This window comes from Cupressus sempervirens, chromosome 1, assembly GCF_028749045.1.
Source record: "Cupressus sempervirens isolate cs-2001-9-10 chromosome 1, ASM2874904v1, whole genome shotgun sequence".
Taxonomy (NCBI): domain Eukaryota; kingdom Viridiplantae; phylum Streptophyta; class Pinopsida; order Cupressales; family Cupressaceae; genus Cupressus; species Cupressus sempervirens.
The window spans coordinates 542723194-542744322 of record NC_143118.1 but is presented as its reverse complement, the minus strand read 5'-3'; the positions used below and the strand labels follow the sequence as shown (position 1 = coordinate 542744322).

The 21129-nt window shown below is 35.6% G+C and overlaps 1 protein-coding gene across 1 annotated transcript in view; it reads right to left on the bottom strand.

The window, feature by feature from the left end:
- Positions 1–13655: 13655 nt before the first annotated feature.
- LOC149578607 (uncharacterized) overlaps positions 13656–21129 on the bottom strand; it is a 51467-nt gene continuing 43993 nt past the window's right edge. Inside the window, exon 9 of the mRNA XM_089830148.1 lies at positions 13656–15216. Coding sequence (XP_089686274.1) covers positions 14133–15216 — 1084 coding nt within the window. The 3' untranslated portion in view covers positions 13656–14132. The remainder of the gene's footprint in view (positions 15217–21129) is intronic.

Here is a 21129-nt window from a genome sequence, read left to right as displayed (position 1 = left end):
ATTACTAAAATCATATACAGGGTATGTTGACTTCAAAAAAATATGAATATCTCTAGACTACATACAACAACTAAAAAAGAACATATTCATAATGATACGACAACTAGGTCCACCAACATTCTTTCTAACCTTTACTAGTGCTAAGCAAAACTGGACACCTCTTACAAACACATTAAGAGACTTGTATAACTCTCATTTTTACACAACAAAAGGACAACAAACTCCTCAACATGAAACAAATGTCTACCAACTAATCAAGCTAGACCCAATAACTTGTGCATGATATTACAAGCATAGAATAAATGCACTGAAGATATTGATCTCCACAGATCACTCTTTCTTCAAGAAAGTTGTAGACTATTTCTCAGTGACTGAATTTCAAAATCATGGAAACGAACATAACCATTTCCTCCTCTGGATTGAAAACGCTTTAATCTATGGAAGACAAACAAACGCAAGCATAATAGAATTTGTGGATACCTACATTACATGCACAACAGATCATTTAGAACCAAATATAGCTATAATGCATAAATACCGCCATACAAAACAATGCAAGAAAACTAAAAATGCAAACTGTAGGTACAATTTCCCAATGCCACCAATTAAGAGTACTACAATACTCGAACCACTACAAGAAGAAATAGAAAGAATACATTCAATTGCAACAACCATTCTTGCCAAAATACAGAAAACAACTTACAATAACACATTTACATTTGAAAATTTCATAGATGAACTTGGAATAAATGAAGACGACTACATAATGGCCTTACGATCTACAATTAATAGGCCAACACTTTACCTCAAAAGAAAGCCTTCAAATATATGGAACAATAGCTTCTCAAAGAAAATCCCACACATTTGGGATGCAAATACAGATGCACGATATGTCCTCAATGCATATGCTGCAGCAATGTATTGCAACTCATACATGGAAAAAGTTGACAAGTCGATGACAAATACATTCAAAAGAATTTGCAAGGACCACCAAGAAAATAATATAGATTCAATCAAAATGATATCAAAACTAGGAAACACTCTACTAAATCTATAACAAATGTCATCTCAACAAGCAACTCACCTTGCTCTTTCACTTCCATTAAATAATAGTTCTCAAAAATGCATTTTCATTAATACTAGATCTGACAATGGTTGTACATTTATACTAAAACCTACAAAAGACTTATACAGAGAAGATGATGACTCTGTAAATGTAATGTGCAAATACCTAATCGACTACTACTTAAAGCGGCCTCAAATCTATTTCTCATATTTGTCTTGCCAAATTTGTCTCCAGTTATAGAAAAGATGGAAGTAAGTCACAAGCAAAAACCAAACCAAAGGTAATACATTTTATCAACTTTGAACAATAAAAATTTTGATGTAGAAAATCATTGTAGAGAATAATTACTATTGTACATGCCATTCATTGTAAGTGAAGAAACTCTTAAACAAAACTTTCCCACATGGGAAGACACATATGCCTACAATGAAAAAAATGTTGTAATCAACCGTGCAAAATTTTGCTACAACACAAATAAAGCATGGAGTGACATTAATGAGGCAATTGATGCAATAAACAATGATGATGAGTCTACTAAAAATACATCAACAATCATGAAAAAAATGAACTAAGAAAATGAATGACATACAACAAGATATTGAAGCCAAATTCAAGAAAACAATTAGCAAAAGACCTCCAAGACCATTTGAAATCTCACAACACCCACAAATTATGGACAACAATGACTACTACAAACTAAGAAGGTTATTGAGTAGACAACAACAGACAATCATTAAAGACATTATCATAAAAAAGCCAAAAAATTTAAACACCCCAATACATCTGTTCTTAACAAGAGGCATTGAAACTGGAAAAACATTCACTGCAACAACTATTTACCAAGCTCTAATTCGCTTATATAGCAATAATATTGATAGTGACCCTGACAAACCAAAAGGCATAATGGTTGCATATATAAGAAAAGCAGAATACAACATTGGCAAAACAACATTACATTTAGCATTACACATACCGTTTAATAAATCAGAATTCACTCCATTAAACATTGAGACACTAGATACAATGTCAAAAACCTATAGTGAACTATGCGTACTACTGATTGATGAAATTTCATTGGTAGGGTCGACCTTCTTGCGATATATAGATAAATGACTACGAGATATTATGCAATTACCCACTTCATACTTTGGAAATATTGACACAATATTTTGCAGTGACTTAAATACCAGGTTGTCCCAGTGTTGGACTCTAATGTCTTTGACAAAAAAACATAGTACAACAGAATTAATGTCCTACAACTATTGGGAAAACAATGTTAAGTGATACTCACTAACAACAATAATGCGACAAAAGGATGAACAATTCATAGCTACTCTCAATAGAATACGAGTAGGATTACAAACAAATAATGACATACAATACCTCAACCAAACTTGCTTGTGACCACCACCGCTGGATCCTACATTTCCATACTTTTTCTTCAAGAGGAAGGACATTGATGCACACAAAAAAAATATGATATCCATAATTCCAAGTAACCAAATCATATTATATTTGATTGACAACGTTGACAATAATTACAATGCAACACGAGTTTACAACCATGCAACAACACTTCCAATTCAAATCATCCTCAAACCAAACATTCTTGTAGAGATTATTGGAGGAAACTACAACATAGAATATGGGTTTGTCAATGGATTAGATGGTGTATTCAAAATCTACACAACACATTTAGAACATGATATAATTTGGCTCCACTTTAATGATCCCAAAATTGGCCATCAACAAAGGAAAAAATTGGCTCACCACTATACACCAACACTTAAAAACCATTGGGTTCCCATACTTCGAGTCACAAGGCCCATTCCAAAAGTACTAACTAACAGACAAATAAAAATTAGAAAACAATTTTCCATACAAATTGCATGTGCTCGAACAATACATCGATCTCAAGGACTAACACTACATGGCCTTGCATTTGACCCAACCGAAATCACACAACATGGTTCAACATACACAACACTCTCACAAACAAAGACAATTGAATCATTATTTCTATTAAAACCTTTGCAACTAAAACATTTCAAAGTCAAACAAAACATCCACCACGAGATGTCTTGCCTTTAGTCATATGCAAAATGGGAACTTGACAATGTCAAAACTTGCTCACTGCAAACATCATACATATTACTGTGCATGTTGAATACTCAAGGCTTCAAAACCCATTCAGACGATATTAAGAATGACTATGACCTTATGTCATGTCATATTTTGTGCTTCCAAGAGGTCCACCTACCTCTGTCACATACAACTGTCCTTGACCAATACAAAACACACAAATTGTATCATATACATAGGATAACAACATTTACATCCAACAATCTACCAGTCTACAACAGAAAAGACCACACTTTAGCAAATGTAGAAGCTATCACATTGTCAATTCATCACAACAACACTGAACTTGATATTTTTAATATCTACATACGACCAAATGCCCCTATTTTAGAAATAATGACTGCAATGTTAGACATAGTTCCACATCCACTCGCACATAAATTATTTTTTATTGTGGGTGACTTCAATTTGGACATGTGTAAAGAGAAAAATATGTCTAATAGACTCATGAAACACATGTAGCAATACAACACAAATTTTGTCCTAAACAAAACTCATGCTATCAACAGACCATTAATTGAACATGTTTGGACAAACTCAATATCATCTATATGTTTTGCATCTAAATATGAAGCATATTGGACAGACCACCTTGCAACTACAATTAGTATTCATTCTATAACATGATATTTCATTGTAGCTGTTAGGAATAAGGTGTCTCAACATTGGATAATTCCTATTCTTATTATTTGTTTTGTAATATGTATTCTTGCAAATAATGTTGATGTGTCGACATCTTGAATTGTGTATAAGGAGATCATCACTAAAACGGTTATGATGAATTCCTATGACACATAAGAGCTATGTTAGGAAGATTAAATGATAGGTGAAGACATGTGGCAACTGATAAATTTGAGTACTGTACGTTGTACCCCAATAGTGGGGTTCAGGGCATCGCCCCCAAAAAAAAATTTAGGGTTCCTATTTTCTCGAAGAATGGTAAAACCCTTATACAATTACCTTTGGGAGTAGCCCTAAAGTGAAGCACATGATATAAGCATTTTTAGGGTTGTGAAGAGGTGGGATGTGAGAAAGTGTATTGTTGGTACTGTGAGTTGCTACTGGAGTCTTCTGTTGTTGCTGTTGAACTTTTGATCCTAGTTGTTGGGTAGGGTTTTTTGAGCTAATCTCAAGTTGAGTGGGAGTCTTGTGCAAAGCATCCTGAATCTTATTTGCAGATTGAAATGGCGAGTTCATCATATGGAAGAATGGAGGTGGAGAAATTTAATGGCACTAATTTCGAGTTGTGGAAACTCAAGATGGAAGACATGTTGGAAGATCGTGACCTAAGGGAAGTGACTTCAAATGCTACAAGACCAGCAACTGTAGCTCAAGCAGATTAGGATATCAAAGACCGTAAAGCTAAGGGTCTCATAAGACTCTATTTAACCAATGCAATTCTTCTGAATGTTCTAGATGAGAAAACCGCATATAGTTTGTGGGAAAGACTTGGGACCATGTATTAGGCCAAATCTTTGGTGAACAAGTTGTTCCTAAGGAAGAAGTTGTACTCTCTATGAATGGAGGAAGGTGGATCCTTAACGGATCATTTAAATGCATTTAATCTATTGTCTGCACAATTGACATCAGTTGGTGTCAAGTTAGAGGAGGAGGATCATTGCTACACACTTTTGTGTTCTTTACCGGATTCATGGGACCATCTTGTGATGGCTCTCGGAAGCACGTTAGTCACTTTCAAAATGGATGATGTGGTTTCTTCGTTGCTATCAGAGGAGATGCGGAGAAAGGCTTCCATTTCGAAAAAAGAAGCCCTTGTTGTTCGTGGGATATCCATGGAAAGAGGCAAGAAAAATGACAATAAGTCTAACAATAAGGGTAGATCCAAATCCCATGAGAAGTCAAAGACTTCCAATAAGTCCAAGGCAAAATGTTGGAACTGTGATAAACCTGGGCACTTCCGTAAAGATTGCAAAGAGTTGAAGAAGAAGAAGAAAGGTTCAGATTCAGCGTCAAAAAGATCTCAAGAAGATGGTGATGCATTCATCGTAGCTTTGGAAGCCCATGCATTTGATGATGTGTGGTTGGTGGACTTGGGTGTATCTTTTCACATGACCTCTCCTTGAAACTGTTTCTCAAAATATGAAGAGTTCGATGGTGGAAAGGTGTACTTGGGTGATGATTCTCACCTAAAGATAGTTGGATGTGAAAGGGTCACTATCAAATTTCTTGATGGACGAGTAAAGGGAATCAATGGAGTTATGCACATTCCAGGTTTGGCATGAAAACTATTATCTATAAGTATGCTGAATGATGTAGGTGTGCAAGTTGTTTTTTCGAAAGAAGGATGCAAGATGATGAGAGGACCGATAGTGCTTACAAGGGGTACTAGGAGAGGTACCTTATTTCAGCTAGATGCATATATTCCTCTATGTAATAGTTCTTCATCCTCACCATTTGAATGAGTAGTGAAGAATACTATGATTATTGGTTCCGATGGCAATGCAAACACTTTGGAAGGTAAGCTTCCTGCAGAAAAGACAATGTTCTGGCATATGAGATTTGGTCACATTGGTGAAAAGGGTCTCAGAACCCTGAAAAATAAAAATCTCATTGAGGGGTTAAATGATTGCAATCTCAAGTTTGACTTCTGTGAACACTGTGTCTATGGTAAACAAAATTGTGTTCAGTTTTACTCTAGTTCTCACCAATCTTCTGATGTTTTGGATCTTATTCATTCTAATGTATTTGGTCCTGTAAAAGTTCCTTCAATCTCCAAGTTTGTATTTTTTGTATCTTTCATAGATGATTACAGTAGAAGGGCATGGATTTATTTCCTTAAAAGTAAGACACAAGTCTTTAGTCGATTCAAGGAATTTAAAGCCCTTGTAGAGAATCAAACTAGTAAGAAGATTAAGTGTGTGAGAACTGACAATGGTGGTGAGTTTTGCTCAGCGGAGTTTGAACAATTCTATAAAGAAGAAGGTATCGAGAGGCATAAGACAACTCCTTATACCCTACAGCAAAATGGAGTTGCAGAGAGAATGAACAGGACACTGATGGAGAAGGCTAGGAGTATGCTTAGTGGAGCTGGTTTAGAACAAAGGTTCTGGGCCAAAGCTATGGCCATTGATTGCTACCTGGCCTAATAGATCTCCTACATCAGCCCTTGTTGGTAAGACACCCATGGAGGTGTGTTCTGGTAAGAAGCCTTCAATTAGACATCTTCGTGTTTTTGGTTGTGAAGCTTATGCACATGTTCCAAAGGAGAAAAGATCTAAGTTGGAAAACAAAGTTGTTAAATATTTTTTCATCGGATACAGTGCTAGTGTGAAAGGATACAAGCTTTGGGATCCTGTGACTAGTAAGGTGTTGTATAGTAGAAATGTTATTTTTAGAGAGCTAACATCTTCTCCTATTGTGCTACAACCAAATGAAAAAGAAAAGGAAAAAGATGTTGTTCAGTTGCCTCCTACCCTTGAGAAGACTAAACAGAGAGACCATGTTGGGTCTAATGATGAGGAGAGCTCTAGAAGCTCTGATATTTCAGAAGAAGAGGAAGAACAACCTCAACCGTAGCCCTTGAGGAGATCCACAAGAGAAAGAAAGCAACTAGAAAGGTTTGGTTATTCTATGTTAGATTCCAGTTGTGCTTTTGCTTTGATTACTAACACTGATGAGCCTAGATCTATGAAAGAGGCTTTGGGCATGGAAGATGCAGGTTCCTGGATTGAGGCTATGGATGATGAGATGGCTTCATTAGAGAAAAAAAAAAAACTTGGGACCTTGTGCCTTTGCCTAAAGGGAGAAAATTAGTTGGTTGTAAATGGGTGTTCAAGAAGAAATTCTGTGCAGATGGCAGTGTTGAAAGGTACAAAGCTAGATTGGTTGCAAAGGGGTATTCACAGGTAGAGGGAATAGATTATGGTGAAATATTCTCTCATGTTGCAAAGTTGACATCCATTAGATTTATGTTATCTCTTGCTACATCATATGATTTAGAGATAGAAAAGATGGATGTGAAGACAACTTTCTTTCATGGTGATTTGGAGGAAGAGATTTATATGTCATAGCCTGAGCACTACATTGTTAAAGGTAAAGAATCCTTAGTTTGCAGATTAAAGAAATCTCTATATGGTTTGAAGTAATTTCTCCTAGGATGCGGTACCTTAAGTTTGATGCCTTTGTGTTGTCAATTGGATTTGTAAGATCGAAATCAAATCATTGTGTTTATTTCAGAGTTGAAAATGATCGCCTTCTTATTGTTGCATTATATGTTGATGATATGTTGTTGTTTGGGAAGGGTAAGGGTATGATTTATGATTTTAAATCTCAGTTGTCAGCACAGTTTGAGATGAAAGATCTTGGGGCAGCTAGATACATCTTGGGTATGGAAATCAGTAGAGACAGGTCTAACAGAAAACTTTGGTTGAGTTAGAGTAAGTATGTGAAGTCTGTGTTGGACAGGTTCAGCATGGCAGATTGTAGACCACTATGTGTTCCTATTCTTGTGGGAACAAAGTTATTTGTAGATGATTGTCCAAAATCTCCTAGTGAGATGGAGGACATGAGTAGAGTACCTTATGCTAATGCACTAGTGCAGTTGGCAGTCTTATGTATGCTATGGTATGTACTAGACTAGGCATTGCCCAAGCAGTGGGAGTCCTGAGTCAGTTTATGGCTAATCTTGGACAGGTACATTGGGATGCAGTTAAGTGAGTATTCAGATATTTGAGGGGTGCATCAAATTACTCCATATGTTATCATGGTAACTCTTCTGGATTTATGCATTCAGTTTGTATTCGTGGGTTTGTGGATTCAGATTGGGCAGGTGATATTGACCACAGGAGATCCACCAGTGCTTATGTGTTCACAATGTTTGGTGGTGCCATCAGTTGGATGAGCAAGCGACAACCTGTGGTTGCTTTGTCCACTACAAAAGCTGAGTACATGGCTGCTACTCATGCTTGTAAGGAAGCCATTTGGCTTAAGAGATTGTGTTCTGATGTTGGTGTTGATGTAGAACAGATTACTATTTGGTGTGACAGTCAGAGCGCTATTTTCCTTGCGAAGAATCCAACTTTCCATGCCAGAACGAAGCATATTGATGTGCAGTTTCACTTTGTGAGAGATATGGTGGAAGATGGAAAGGTAAATTTGGAGAAGGTAGATACTGTGAAGAATGTTGCAGATGCATTAACGAAACTAGTGGGCATTGAGAAGTTTAGATGGTGTTCGGAGTCTATGGGCCTTTTGGCCTATAGCAGTTAGTTCCTATTATGTTCCTGTTGCTCTTACAAGGTGTTTGACAAGTGTGAGAATGTTAGGAATAAGGTGTCTCAACCTTAGAATATTCCTATTTTTATTATTTGTTTTGTAATATGTATTTCTTGCAAATAATGTTGATGTGTTGGCATCTTGAATTTTGTATAAGGAGATCATCGCTAAAACGGTTATGACGGATTCCTATGACATGTAAGAGCTATGTTAGGAAGATTCAATGACAGGTGAAGACATGTGGCAATTGATAAATTTGAGTACTGTACACTCTACCCCAATAGCCCCGTTCAAGGCATCACCCCAAAAAAAAATTTAGGGTTCCTATTTTCTCGGAGAATGGTAAAACCCTAATACGGTTACCTTTGGGAGTAGCCCTAAAGTGAAGCGCATGATATAAGCATTTTTAGAGTTGCAAAGAGGTGGGATGTGAGAAAGTGTATTGCTGGTATTGTGAGTTGCTACTGGAGTCTTCTGTTGTCATTGTTGAACTCGCATTGCAAGTGTATTGTAACCTTGTGTTGAAGATAATACATTGTGCAGGTTCTGGAGGGGTGGGGTTGTTTTACCAAAAGGTTTTTCCCCACTGGAAAATCTTTGTGTTATATGCTTCTTTCTCTGTATATTTTCTTTATGCTTGGTTTTCTGTAATATTGTTGTTTACATGATATTGAATCTGTAAATGTAAAAGATTTTAATAGGATTTGCACCATACTTCTCTTAAGAGATTAGTGTAGGAAGTTGTTTCCGCAGCTGAGTTTCCTTACAGTAGCAATGTCTATAATCATTCCAAATTACCTTCTGCTATTATTGTACATACATTCACTCAAATTTCTATTTGCAATAGTCATAATGAACACAAAAAATGCAACAGATCAGGCAAATCAAGAAGAGCAAAATCAGCCTCAAAGGTAACAACAAAATTGGCTCTCCTTCTTTATATGACTATGTATATAGCAAATAGATGAATATGATTTCTTACCATGTTTAATAGAGATGAACTATAGGACCTCATAGATACAAAACAACAGAACGAGCCTAAAAGGTAATGCCTTAATTTGTCCTTATAGTTTACTAAATCATAGACATCGCTGACTTATAAAAATATTATTCCTTCTTATAACAGGTGAAAGCTCAATACTGAAACCCCCATAACTATAGAAGACTTGAATGCTAGAAAGGTAGGCACATTTTTTCAGGCAACGTCTTGGTTGTCTACAAAGTGGTGCTTAACAAAGGAATAGGCTCACGTGAAGTCTTACGTGCTGACTTAATAGATTGTAAAGGAGAGATGCCCATAACACTTACTGTCTGTTGGTACCAACCTATAGCACAACTTTGAAGATAAAATCATTGTAGGTAGTGAAATAGCAATAACGGACTCCAAAGTATCTGCAAAAGGTGACTATGATCATGGAGATGCAAATTGCATTTTACTGTTGACAGAATCCAGCACAGTGGAAACAATCAAGCCATTAGAATTGAATACAAGTTCATTCCAAGCACAACAATAAAACATCTACTTATGAGTGCAAGTGAATACCCAAATGGATCAATAGTTGCATTAGCAAACAAAAAAGGGAATCAACACATACTTGAGATCAAGGATGGCCATACTGATATGGACAGAGCACCGGTATACTCTTAATACTTCTATAATCCTCATTTACCATTTTATCTTCAAATCTTACTCATTTTGAAACTTTTTTTGCACCTACAGCCACTTCTCATTTGGTCTCTAGTTTTCATTATCATTGTGAAGCCAAGTTCAACATTTTCGAAGAGGATCAATCGAAGAGAGAGAGAGAGCCTTTTCAAAGGAGTTTAAATCATTCAAGGTAAGTGATCAATCCTATTCTTGAGCATTTTAATGAATTTTTTAGAGTTTTTGATGATTTTTTCAAGTTCTTGAAGATTTTTTTCAAGTTTTTTTTTCAAAAATATGCAGAAGCAACTTTGGGTATCTATTTTAGTAGTTTTTCCTCACTTCTTTCCACTTGTACGCATGATGTTCATAGTTGTTAGGACCTAATTAAAATTTATTTATTTTCCTATAGAATAGGTTGCAAAAAACTAGGCAAGAATGGATACCGATGGTAGTCCTAGTTGAAGTTCATTGGGGTGCCAAGGAAAGGAAGGGACCGATAATTTCAAAATTGAGATAAGTTCTCCTTTGTGGAGACATACAATGTAGATATCACAAGTTTCAAGAGGTGGCTCATACTATTGGAAGTGCAATTATTGTCAAAGTAACAAAGGAAAACCTTTCAATAGCGCATATTCCTGAGTGAAGATTCATTTTATGGACCCTGCTTTCAAAGGATTTGGAATGTGCAAAGGCAAAAACGGTACTGGGATGACTAGTGCAAAAATACTTTCATTTGTAAGAGAACAATAAGTTGTTGATGCATTGATCAATAGATCATTAAAAAAAAAGCTACTATCAAGGTCCTTCCTCAAAGAGCAAGCTGCACGCATCCACTAAACCAATTGCATCCTCCCAAACCCATTCTTGGAAGTACCTATGCCAGGAGAGGATGAGGAAGACGTGGGTATTTCAACCCACAAAAGAGGTCCATTACACACCGCATTTAAAGTGGAGGCAAGAGACCGCACTGATGAAGCTATTACACGCTGCCTCTATGTGAATGGGCTTCCTTTCAACTTGGTGAGACCACCATATCACCAGCTGACTACACAAGCTCGGGGTATGAAAAGATGTGTACGACTCTATTGCAACAAGAGAAGACACATATAGAGAAAGACCTTCAACCAATCAAAAAATCTTGGAAAACATCAGGTTTAACTATTGTGTCAAATGGTTGGAAGGATACAAGAAATCGGCCATTGATTAATGTGATTGCAATTTCCCCCAAAGGGGCAATGTTTTTGAAGGCTATTGATTGTGAAGGGCAAGTGAAGGATTATGAATTCATTTCTAGAATTCTCATCGAGGCCATCAAGATGGTGGGTAATGAGAATGTGGTTCAGGCGGTCATAGACAATGTCAAAAATTGCAGGGGTGCAGGTGCTTTAGTTGAGAGTCAGTATGAGCATATTTTTGGATCCCATGCACTATTCACTCCCTTGATCATGCAGAGGATTGGCACTGAAGTGGAGTGGGTGAAGAAAATATACGAAGAGGGGGAGAACATATAGATGTTTGTGACCAACCACCACGTCACAATCCATTTTCAAAACACACTTCAAATTGGAGTTGTTGAAAGTAAATTGAATTTTTAAAATTACTAAGTTGCATGGTTTTGTAATTTACTAATTTAGTTAAAAATTTATAATTATATTGTTAACTTGCTTAGGTTGCTGAGACCCATTTTGCATCTCATACAATTGTTATGAGATGACTCCTCAAGGTAAAAGCTACATTAAGCCAAATGGTCATCGATAATCAATGGGGCATATAGAAGATCTCAAATCTAGGAAGAGCACAAAGGATCAAGGATTTGATCTTGAATGAGACTTGGTGGGTTCATGTGGCATATGTATTGGATTTCACCGAGCCAATCATATGCTCCATTTTGTTAATACATATACACCTTGCTTGGGGGATGCGTATGATGGCATGGACACCATGGTTGAGAAGGTAAAACATTCTATACAAGCACGAGAGTGACCCCACACAATACGAAGCCTTATGCAAACAAGTGCAAGCAATTATCCACCATTGCTAGAATAAGATTACTACCCCATTGCACCTCCTTGCATATGCCTTATCTCCTAGGTACTATAGTGAGGAGATAGTCGGTATGCCGGGTAGAGTTGCACCTTTTGTGAATGAGGAGGTTGCTAAGGGGTGCCACAAAGCTCTTACAAGACTCTTCCCACCGGAAGAAATGCATGAAAAAGTGAGGGAAGAATTTTGGTTGTTTGCTTCGGGGTTGAGGCATTTTCCATTTGCGCCTAAAGGGCCAAAATAGAATGGGAGCTATCACATAGTGGTACATGTATGGTCAACCTTTCAAGCATCTTCAACCTCTTGCAATCAAGGTCCTATCACAAGTAAGTTTTTTATTTTGTTTTGTAAATTTGTTTTGAACTTTCATGTAAACACTTGCATTCTAGAATTTAGTCTCACACATTCTTTAAAATTAATTTGCTTTTCATTTTTATGTTTTGTGACAACTATCTAGGTTGCTATTTTTTCTGCTACTGAAAGAAATTGGAGTACATACTCTTTTATCCATTTAGTGAAGCGCAATCGATTGGGCTCCAAGAAAGCTGAGGACTTGGTCTTTGTCCACACCAACTAGTGTCTTTTGTCATGTAAGAATGATCATTACAAGGAAGGGGCAACAAAGCTTTGGAATGTAGCCCCTGAGTGTGCAGATTTGGATGCAACACTTCATGATCTTATTACAGTTGGAGACGGTGATAATGATAGTGTGGCACATTGTGCATCTAACATAAGTGCAACCATGTTTAGTTCAAATGATCTTTCAGCAGTTGGAGATGATAACAAGAATGTGGATTTTCTTATGAATCCCTATGATTCAAACTCAGACTCTAATTGATTGAATCTTCAATCATTAACTATGTTTTTATTTTGTTGGGATATTGAACATGACCTATTGAACTAATGTGTGCTAATGTTGGACAAGCACATATTGATATTGAAATATCTTGAATTTTGAAATATCTTGAATTTTGATAAAGGGTTAAGTATCATAAATTCATAATCATACTATCAAATGATTTGTTTTTGTATATTTCTTGCATTTCTTTGCATATATTAGTATATTTGATATTTCTTGCATTTCTTTGCATATTATATATATATATATATATATATACATTTCCTCCCGCATCCACATCCAAAAAAAAATCACTGCATCCCGTATCCCTTTTGGAATCCACTTCGGAATTCGCATCCAAATCTGTAACTTACATAAAATATGGATGCATGCTCTATAAAAAATGATTTTGTAAAATAAAGATCAATGCGAAAGAAGATGCAAGAAATCACAATTTTTTTCTGTCACGAGACACTTATTTGTATATTCTAGAAAATGAAGCTTGTAACAAAACCAGTTTACAGCTATTTTTATGGTTTTAATGACTTCCTTATTGAATCCTTGAGACAATATGGCACATGATTTCAAATACTACAGAGGATATAATAATTTAAAATTTCTATAGCAACGCCCGGTACCGTATACATGCCCATAAATTGGCTCGCAGAAATGAAATAACAAAATTTAAATCAAACAGTTGTATATTCCACATTAGCCACTTAAATACAATGTAGTATGTCTAGAATAGAAAATTCTTTGTACTGTTTTCTGCTCCGTAGTAGCAAGAGAGAATAGTTCTTACAAGCTTACCCTTCCATTCTGCTACTAAGAACTGAAATAGTGTTAGGTGCTTCGGGTATGGGCAACCAAATAAAGCCACAATACCTGTTACAATGAAAATTAAAGAAATTGTCCAAAAACATATCATACAATATTTTCAATTAAGAATAATCCTTTACGGCCAAACTTGGATACAAAGAGAATCTATTTATAGGGGATGGACTAGATACACGCCAAACAAGGATAATGTCATAATTTGATTTTACTTTTTCCCTCAGATTTCACGAGTATAATTTAATCATAGAATTGGAGATTCATCTTTTAGACTCAAAATGAGAAAATTCTTTCCCTGTTGTTTTCAGACCAGTAATTTCAAATTCCTAGCTTTGAGATCCTTCAGAAGAGCTGCAACTTGGAATGGAACTTTGAAGTTCTTCAGGCCATCTGTCATCTGTGGAAACTCTTTCTTTAATAGACTTACTGGGCATGCATTTGATGGACTTACTCTCATCTCTGTTTCCTTGAGATTTCTGACTATTCCCAGATTTCCTCAATTTTTTTGATTTAGTACTGAAGCCTTTCTTTGTTGGTGAAGAAACATACAGGAGCCGAGACATGACATATGTAAGAAGCTCCTCCTTGTGGGCAAAAACGAAATCAAGATGAGCATAGTCAAACTCTCCATATGACACTTTGACTCCAGCATCTCTCATCATCTTGTAATGCTTCATCACCATGGAACGAGGTATGAGTTTATCCTTCAGGCCAGAAACCACGTCAACAGGAATATCAATAACACCATAATTTGCCGCAAGGTCCAATGGATGAGGCATTCCATAAGCCTCCATATTTGCCGATGAACTTCCAAAATCGTACATTTGAAATTTCTTTGCATGTCTCATCTGCCCCAGGTGTACTGCAACATAATAGGAAACTCCTGGCATATCATTCATGTTATAGTGTGATGTACCTATCACCCCCACCCAATTTGAGCTATCCCCTCCAACAACATAACTGAATAGGGTTTGTACAAGCCCTCCAAGTGCGGGATAATTCTGAAAATCCCGAGCTAATTTGTTAAAAATCATACGGAAAAATTTAGTAGGTATGTAGAGTCCTGGAATCAAGGGAGCTAAAACCGGAGCAAAAGCAGGAAATATATATGAACAGACTTTTAGAATCAATGGTGCATCTTGATGGAATCCTGCAGGTGATAATAAAATTAATCTTGAAAGTCGATGAGGCTGTCCTTTTAGGCGCTTTGTTACTACATACATCGGCAAGGCAGCTCCACCCAGACTATGTGAGACAGCACATATTGTATAAGGGAGGTTGTCTCTTTTATTATAATGATCCAAGCCAATCTGCAAATCACTCAACTCAGACATCTTTATTTCGTGTATTTTTTCAATCATCGCAGGAATATCTTGAGTGCCATGTTCATTGATTGAATACTTCCAGTACCTGCAAGATATAAATATTCATTTTATCTATTGAGCTATCAACAAATCCCCACAGACATTGAAATGCATTACAAAGTAGATTAAGGAAAATACATAGCAAAAGGCCATGAGATTACTATTATGCAATTAGAAAACTGCTTGTGCTACGCCATCTTGATCTCAAGATATGTACTATATCAATGCAAACAAGGGTCCTGGCAGAATTTCCAAAATCAAGAAAATGAGGCTCAAAGACAGGTTTAGTTTCTGTTTGTGATGAGTGAAAGAATGATCAAATTTCTTTGCATGCAGGGACTACTCACAAGACATATCCAAAGTCGAACCGAGTCAATGAAGCAACAAAGAAATCTATTATCCAATTTGCCTAGATATATCACGTAGGAAGCTGAAAAAAACTAACAGTCCCCAACTGTTTTCATCAAATTATAATATATCTTAGAAATCTTCTGTTAAAATATAGCTTAGTTGGATAATAATATTGGAATAATATAACTATATATTTCAGTTAGTGTGTATATTATTACTAACACATTATATATTTATATTGTGAGAAATATTATATATATAATGTTTGGTGCATTTAATATATATATGCCGATGAGGCCAATCATCATTTTGTATTTAATCAAAATGTATCTATGGCATATTACCGACGGTGCTTATTTAAAAGTCACAACTGTGAGTCACGTTTGATAGACGTGACTCATATTACCAACGGTGCTTATTTAAAAGTCACGACTGTTGAGTCACGTTTGATAGACGTGACTCCTCCAACGTGACTCACAGTCACATAGATATACTCACTGCAATCCTTGTTTCAGGCACAACGAACACAATATATAAAACAGTCTTCTCTGCATACAAAGCAACGATTGCAGAGTGTACGGGATCTTCATCAGATATTATTTCATATTATAATCAGAGTATATTAAAGTCAGCCATATCAGTATATACTGATTATAATTCAGATTTTCAATACTAAATTTAGACTTACTAATAGATGTATTGCATCTACAAGTTGAAATCTATGTCTTCTATATATTTGTTTTGAACATGTAACATTCATAGTTAAAAGTCCAATAAAACCTTAACATGGTATCAGAGCAGGCCTAAGAGACGATTCTGATTGGACTTACCAAGAATACACTCAAACAACTTTAAAATTCATATTCTTCAAAATGGTGAATGGTATGAGGCTAGAAGACAAGTTTGAAGGTGATTCAGATTTTGCGAGATGGAAATTACGGATGAAGTTCACCTTGAAAGAAAATGGTATAAGTAAATTCATTGAGAAATCTGAACCACAACCCAAAGGAAATGATGAATTGGAAAAATGGGAAAGTGACAACAACAAAGCCATGAAGTTAATTGTGGACGTTAAAACCCATTTACTTCAGAGCTAGACACAGCACATGAGATGTACAAAGCTCTTGAAAATATGTTTGAGATTAAAAATACTGTGTGTATCATCACATTAACAGACAAACTCTCCAACATCAAAATGAATAAAGGAGAGACAATTTCTTCATATTTTATGAGAATAACTGAATTAAGAAATCAACTATCAACAATAGGTCATGTCTGTGATGGAAAAGAGCTAACTATAATGACCCTAAAAGGACTCCCACCATCATGGAAAAATTTTAGACAAGTAGTGTGCTCTCAAACCAGATTCCCTAAATTTGAAAGACTCAAAGCTGATTACGTACAAGAGGAATGTATGCAAATATCTCGAGGCTTGAATATCTCTTCCTCAAAAGAAGATATGCAAGTCCTTTCTACACAAGTAAATAGGAAAAAGAAGAAACAAAAATTCAAAGGAAAGAGGAAGCGGCCAGACTTTCCAAAATGCAATGTTTCAAATGAGATAAGTTTGGTCATCCAGCATCTAAATGTCCTGATAGACTTGAGCAACAAGCTTCATTTGCCCATGTCAGCAACTCTAATAGAAATTCTGAAAACAATGCCTTCTATTCAGCCCTATCTAGTGAAATATCTAACAAAACAAATACATGGGTAATTGATAGTGGAGCTTCTCAACACATTACTGGCTTCAAAGAACAGTTAAATTCAATTGACAGAGATTATGTTGATGAAGCAACTATCGGAGATGACACCAGCTATCTAGTAGCGACATGTACTATAAATCTGAAATCAGGAATTTCAATTGAACTCACTAAAGTAATATACATGCCAGGCATAAAGAGAAACTTGGTCTTATATCCGCACTAGAAGATGAAGCATAGAGGGTATGGAGGGAAAAGTATTAGCTTGGCCTAAGAACTCAAATATCAAAAACACTCACAAAATTGGTTCTAGACATGGATGTCTATACAAACTAAACTCTTGCTCACCCATAGCCCTTTTTCATGATGCATACAAAGAGAATGAAATCTGGCACAGGAGACTAGGGCATCTTCATTTCCAAGGATTACCTTCTCTAGAGAAAATGGTAACAAGGTTACCTAAACTTCAACCTAACCACAAAGGAACTTGTAAAGGTTGTGCCTTAAGGAAGAATATTAAAACCACCTTTCGTAACAGTAAGAGCAAAACCAAAGAAGTCTTAAAAACTTGTCCACTCCGACTTATGTGGGCCAATGCCAGTTCCTTCTCTAGGGGTCTCTTATACTACATCATATTTGTGGATGATTTCTCAGGAAGACATGGATGTATTTTCTAAAATGCAGAGTCTGAAGATATTTTGACGAAATTTAAAGAATATAAAGCCCTTGTAGAAAACATGTCTAGTAAGAAAATCAAAATTCTAAGAACTGATAATGGCAAAGAATATATTTCTAAGATCTTTCTAAATTATTGTAAAATTGTTGGAATCAAGAGGGAGTGTTCAATCCCTCACAATCCCCAACAGAATGGAGTAGCAAAGAGAAATAATAGAACTATTGTTGACGCAGCTAAAGCTATGCTCCATGATCAAAACCTTGAAACCTTCCTTTGGGGTGAAGCCTCTAATATTGTTGTTTTCATTCAAAAAAAATGTCCACACTCACACCTTGACCTTAAAAACTCCTGAAGAAGCATTTTCTAAAAAGAAACTTGATCTTTAACATTTCACATTCCTAAGGAGAAAAGAACAAAACTAGAACCTTCAGTAAAAAGAGGAATCTTCATAGGATACAGTGAAAAATCTAAACCTTATCGTAATATTTGATGAGGATATTACTTGCAAAAGATCCAAAGATGAATGAGTAAAATATTGAAGAAACTCTAAAAGAACCAAGTTCTGATATTGAGAGGGAGAACTTAATAGAAGAAGATAACTCTACCAAACCTATGGATATCTCTCACATTTCTAAGGAAAAGAAAAGACCACTATGGGCCAGAAAGCCAATTAAAGAAAACAGTTGCGTCCCTACTAAATCTATTAGAGAGAAAATGATCAAACATATTTTTTAGCTACATTGCATTGATGAGTGAAATATCTAAAGTCTGAACCTTGCGATGTAAAAGAAGCCATGAAACAACAAAACTGGGACATTGTTCCCAGACCCAAAAACAAATTTGTTGTCTCCTCCAAATGGTTATTCAAGATCAAACATGTTGCAAACGGAAGTATTGACAAATACAAAGCTAAGTTTGTTGCAAGCGGTTTCTCTCAAAAGGAAAGAATCGACTATGAGGAAACATTTTCTACAGTAGCCAGATATACCTCAATCAGAACTGTTATAGCCATTGCCGCATCCGAGAGATGGAAAATTCATCAAATGGATGTCAAGGCAGCCTTTTTGAATGGGGTAATAGAAGAGGAAGTTTATCTTGAACACCCTGAAGGATTTGTAGTGCACAATAAACAATCACATGTATGTAAATTAAAGGAGGCACTATATGGACTAAAACAAGCTCCTTGAGCTTGGTATGAATGAATAGATCACCATTTAACTAAACTTGGTATTACTAAAAACAATGCAGACCCTAATCTATACTTCAAAGTATTACAAGGGGATATGTTGATTATGGTTTTGTATGTTGATGACCTTTTGATTATAGGAGAAGATCACTTGATTGACAAATGTAAATAAGATCTTGCATCTGAATTTGACATGAAGGATTTGTGACTACTGCACTATTTTTGGGACTAGAAGTATGGCAACGTGCAAATGAGATCTTTTTAAATCAAGAGAAGTATACATTGGACATACTTAAAAGATTTGGAATGATGGACAGCAAGCCAATGAAGACCCCTATGGAAACAAACCTACAAAAACTAAAAGAGGCAAATGAAGATTTTGAGAATGTTGATCCTACCCTCTATTGACAAATTATTTGATCTCTAATGTATTTAGTGAATACAAGACATGATATATGTTATGCAGTAAATGTTCTTAGTCAGTTCATGTGTGAACCCAAACAAGTTCATTTAGTAGCAGCAACACACATTCTCAGATATCTTCGTGGTACAGTTGAATATGGTCTAAAATACACTAACACTAAACTGGATCTGTGTGGATATATACTTTGACTAGGCAGGAAATTCTATCGATCAGAAGAGTACATCAGAATGTTGTTTTACCTTGGGATCAGCAATGACATCATGGTTCAGTAGAAAACAATCATTAGTAGCTCAGAGCTCCACAGAAGGCAAATACATAGCTGCATCTATAGGAGCCTATGAAGCCGTATGGTTGAAGAAACTTCTAATTGAATTATTTGAAAAGCCTCTACCACCTTCTACTATCTATTGTGATAACCAGAGTTGTATCAAACTCTCCCTAAATCCAGTGTTCCATAATAGATCAAAACACAGTGAGATACCATATCACTATATTCGAGACATGGTTGAGAAGATTGTGATCAAATTGAGATATATCAATACAGAGAATCAAATTGCATACTCTTACCAAACCACTTGTGAAGACAAAGGTAGAACACTTTCGTAAGGAAATTGGTATGGTTATATATATTATGAATGTTGTAAATTTATGAAACTTGTGTCTATCATTAGAAAGTGACGACTTTCAAATGTTTTTTCACTTGTGCTTGTAAAAGATATTGAAAGGTGACGGTCTTACAATAACCTATATCATGATATACATTTTGTGTAAATGTTGAGATAGATCATGAAAGGCTTTATCTTATAAAAAAACAAGGTGTTAGACGTCATTTAAAATTTAACTATCTACAAGTTGTTTGTATAGATATATATTAGGTACTTGGTGAATATCTTGCCTTGATATTCTAATACACCAATACCACACTGAGTACTTGGTGAATATCATTCAGTTGATGTTCTAATAGACCATTACTAAAGAGTAGTTGGTAATTATCATTTGATTGATATTCTATAAGCCAATGCTCATGTCATATAATATCAAAATAGTAATTGGTGAATATCCTATGTTGATATTCTGATAGGCCAATACTTATTTGATATTATATTTTGGTAGTCTTTTGATCAAAGACTTCTTTTGTGTTTTTATAAATAATTTCAATGCCATTTTATTTATTTGTGTTTATCCTTCTAATCTAAGAGGGAGTGTTAAAATATAGCTTAGTCGGATAATAATATTGAAATAATATTAGTATATATTTCAGTTAGTGTATATATTATTACTTGCACATAATATATTTATATTGTGAGAAATATATTTATGCACACACACACACACACACACACACACACACACACACACACATATATATATATTTTTTCCGATGAGGCCAATCATCATTTTGCATTTAATCAAAATGTAACTATGGCATATTAATGACGGTGCTTATTTAAAATTCATGACTGTTGAGTCACATTCGATAGACATGACTCCTCCGTGAGTCATGTCTATCAAACGTGACTCACAGTCACATAGATATACTCACTGCAATCCTTGTTTAAGCACAACGAACAGATAATATAAAACAGTCTTCTCTGCATACAAAGTAGCGATAGCAGAGTACT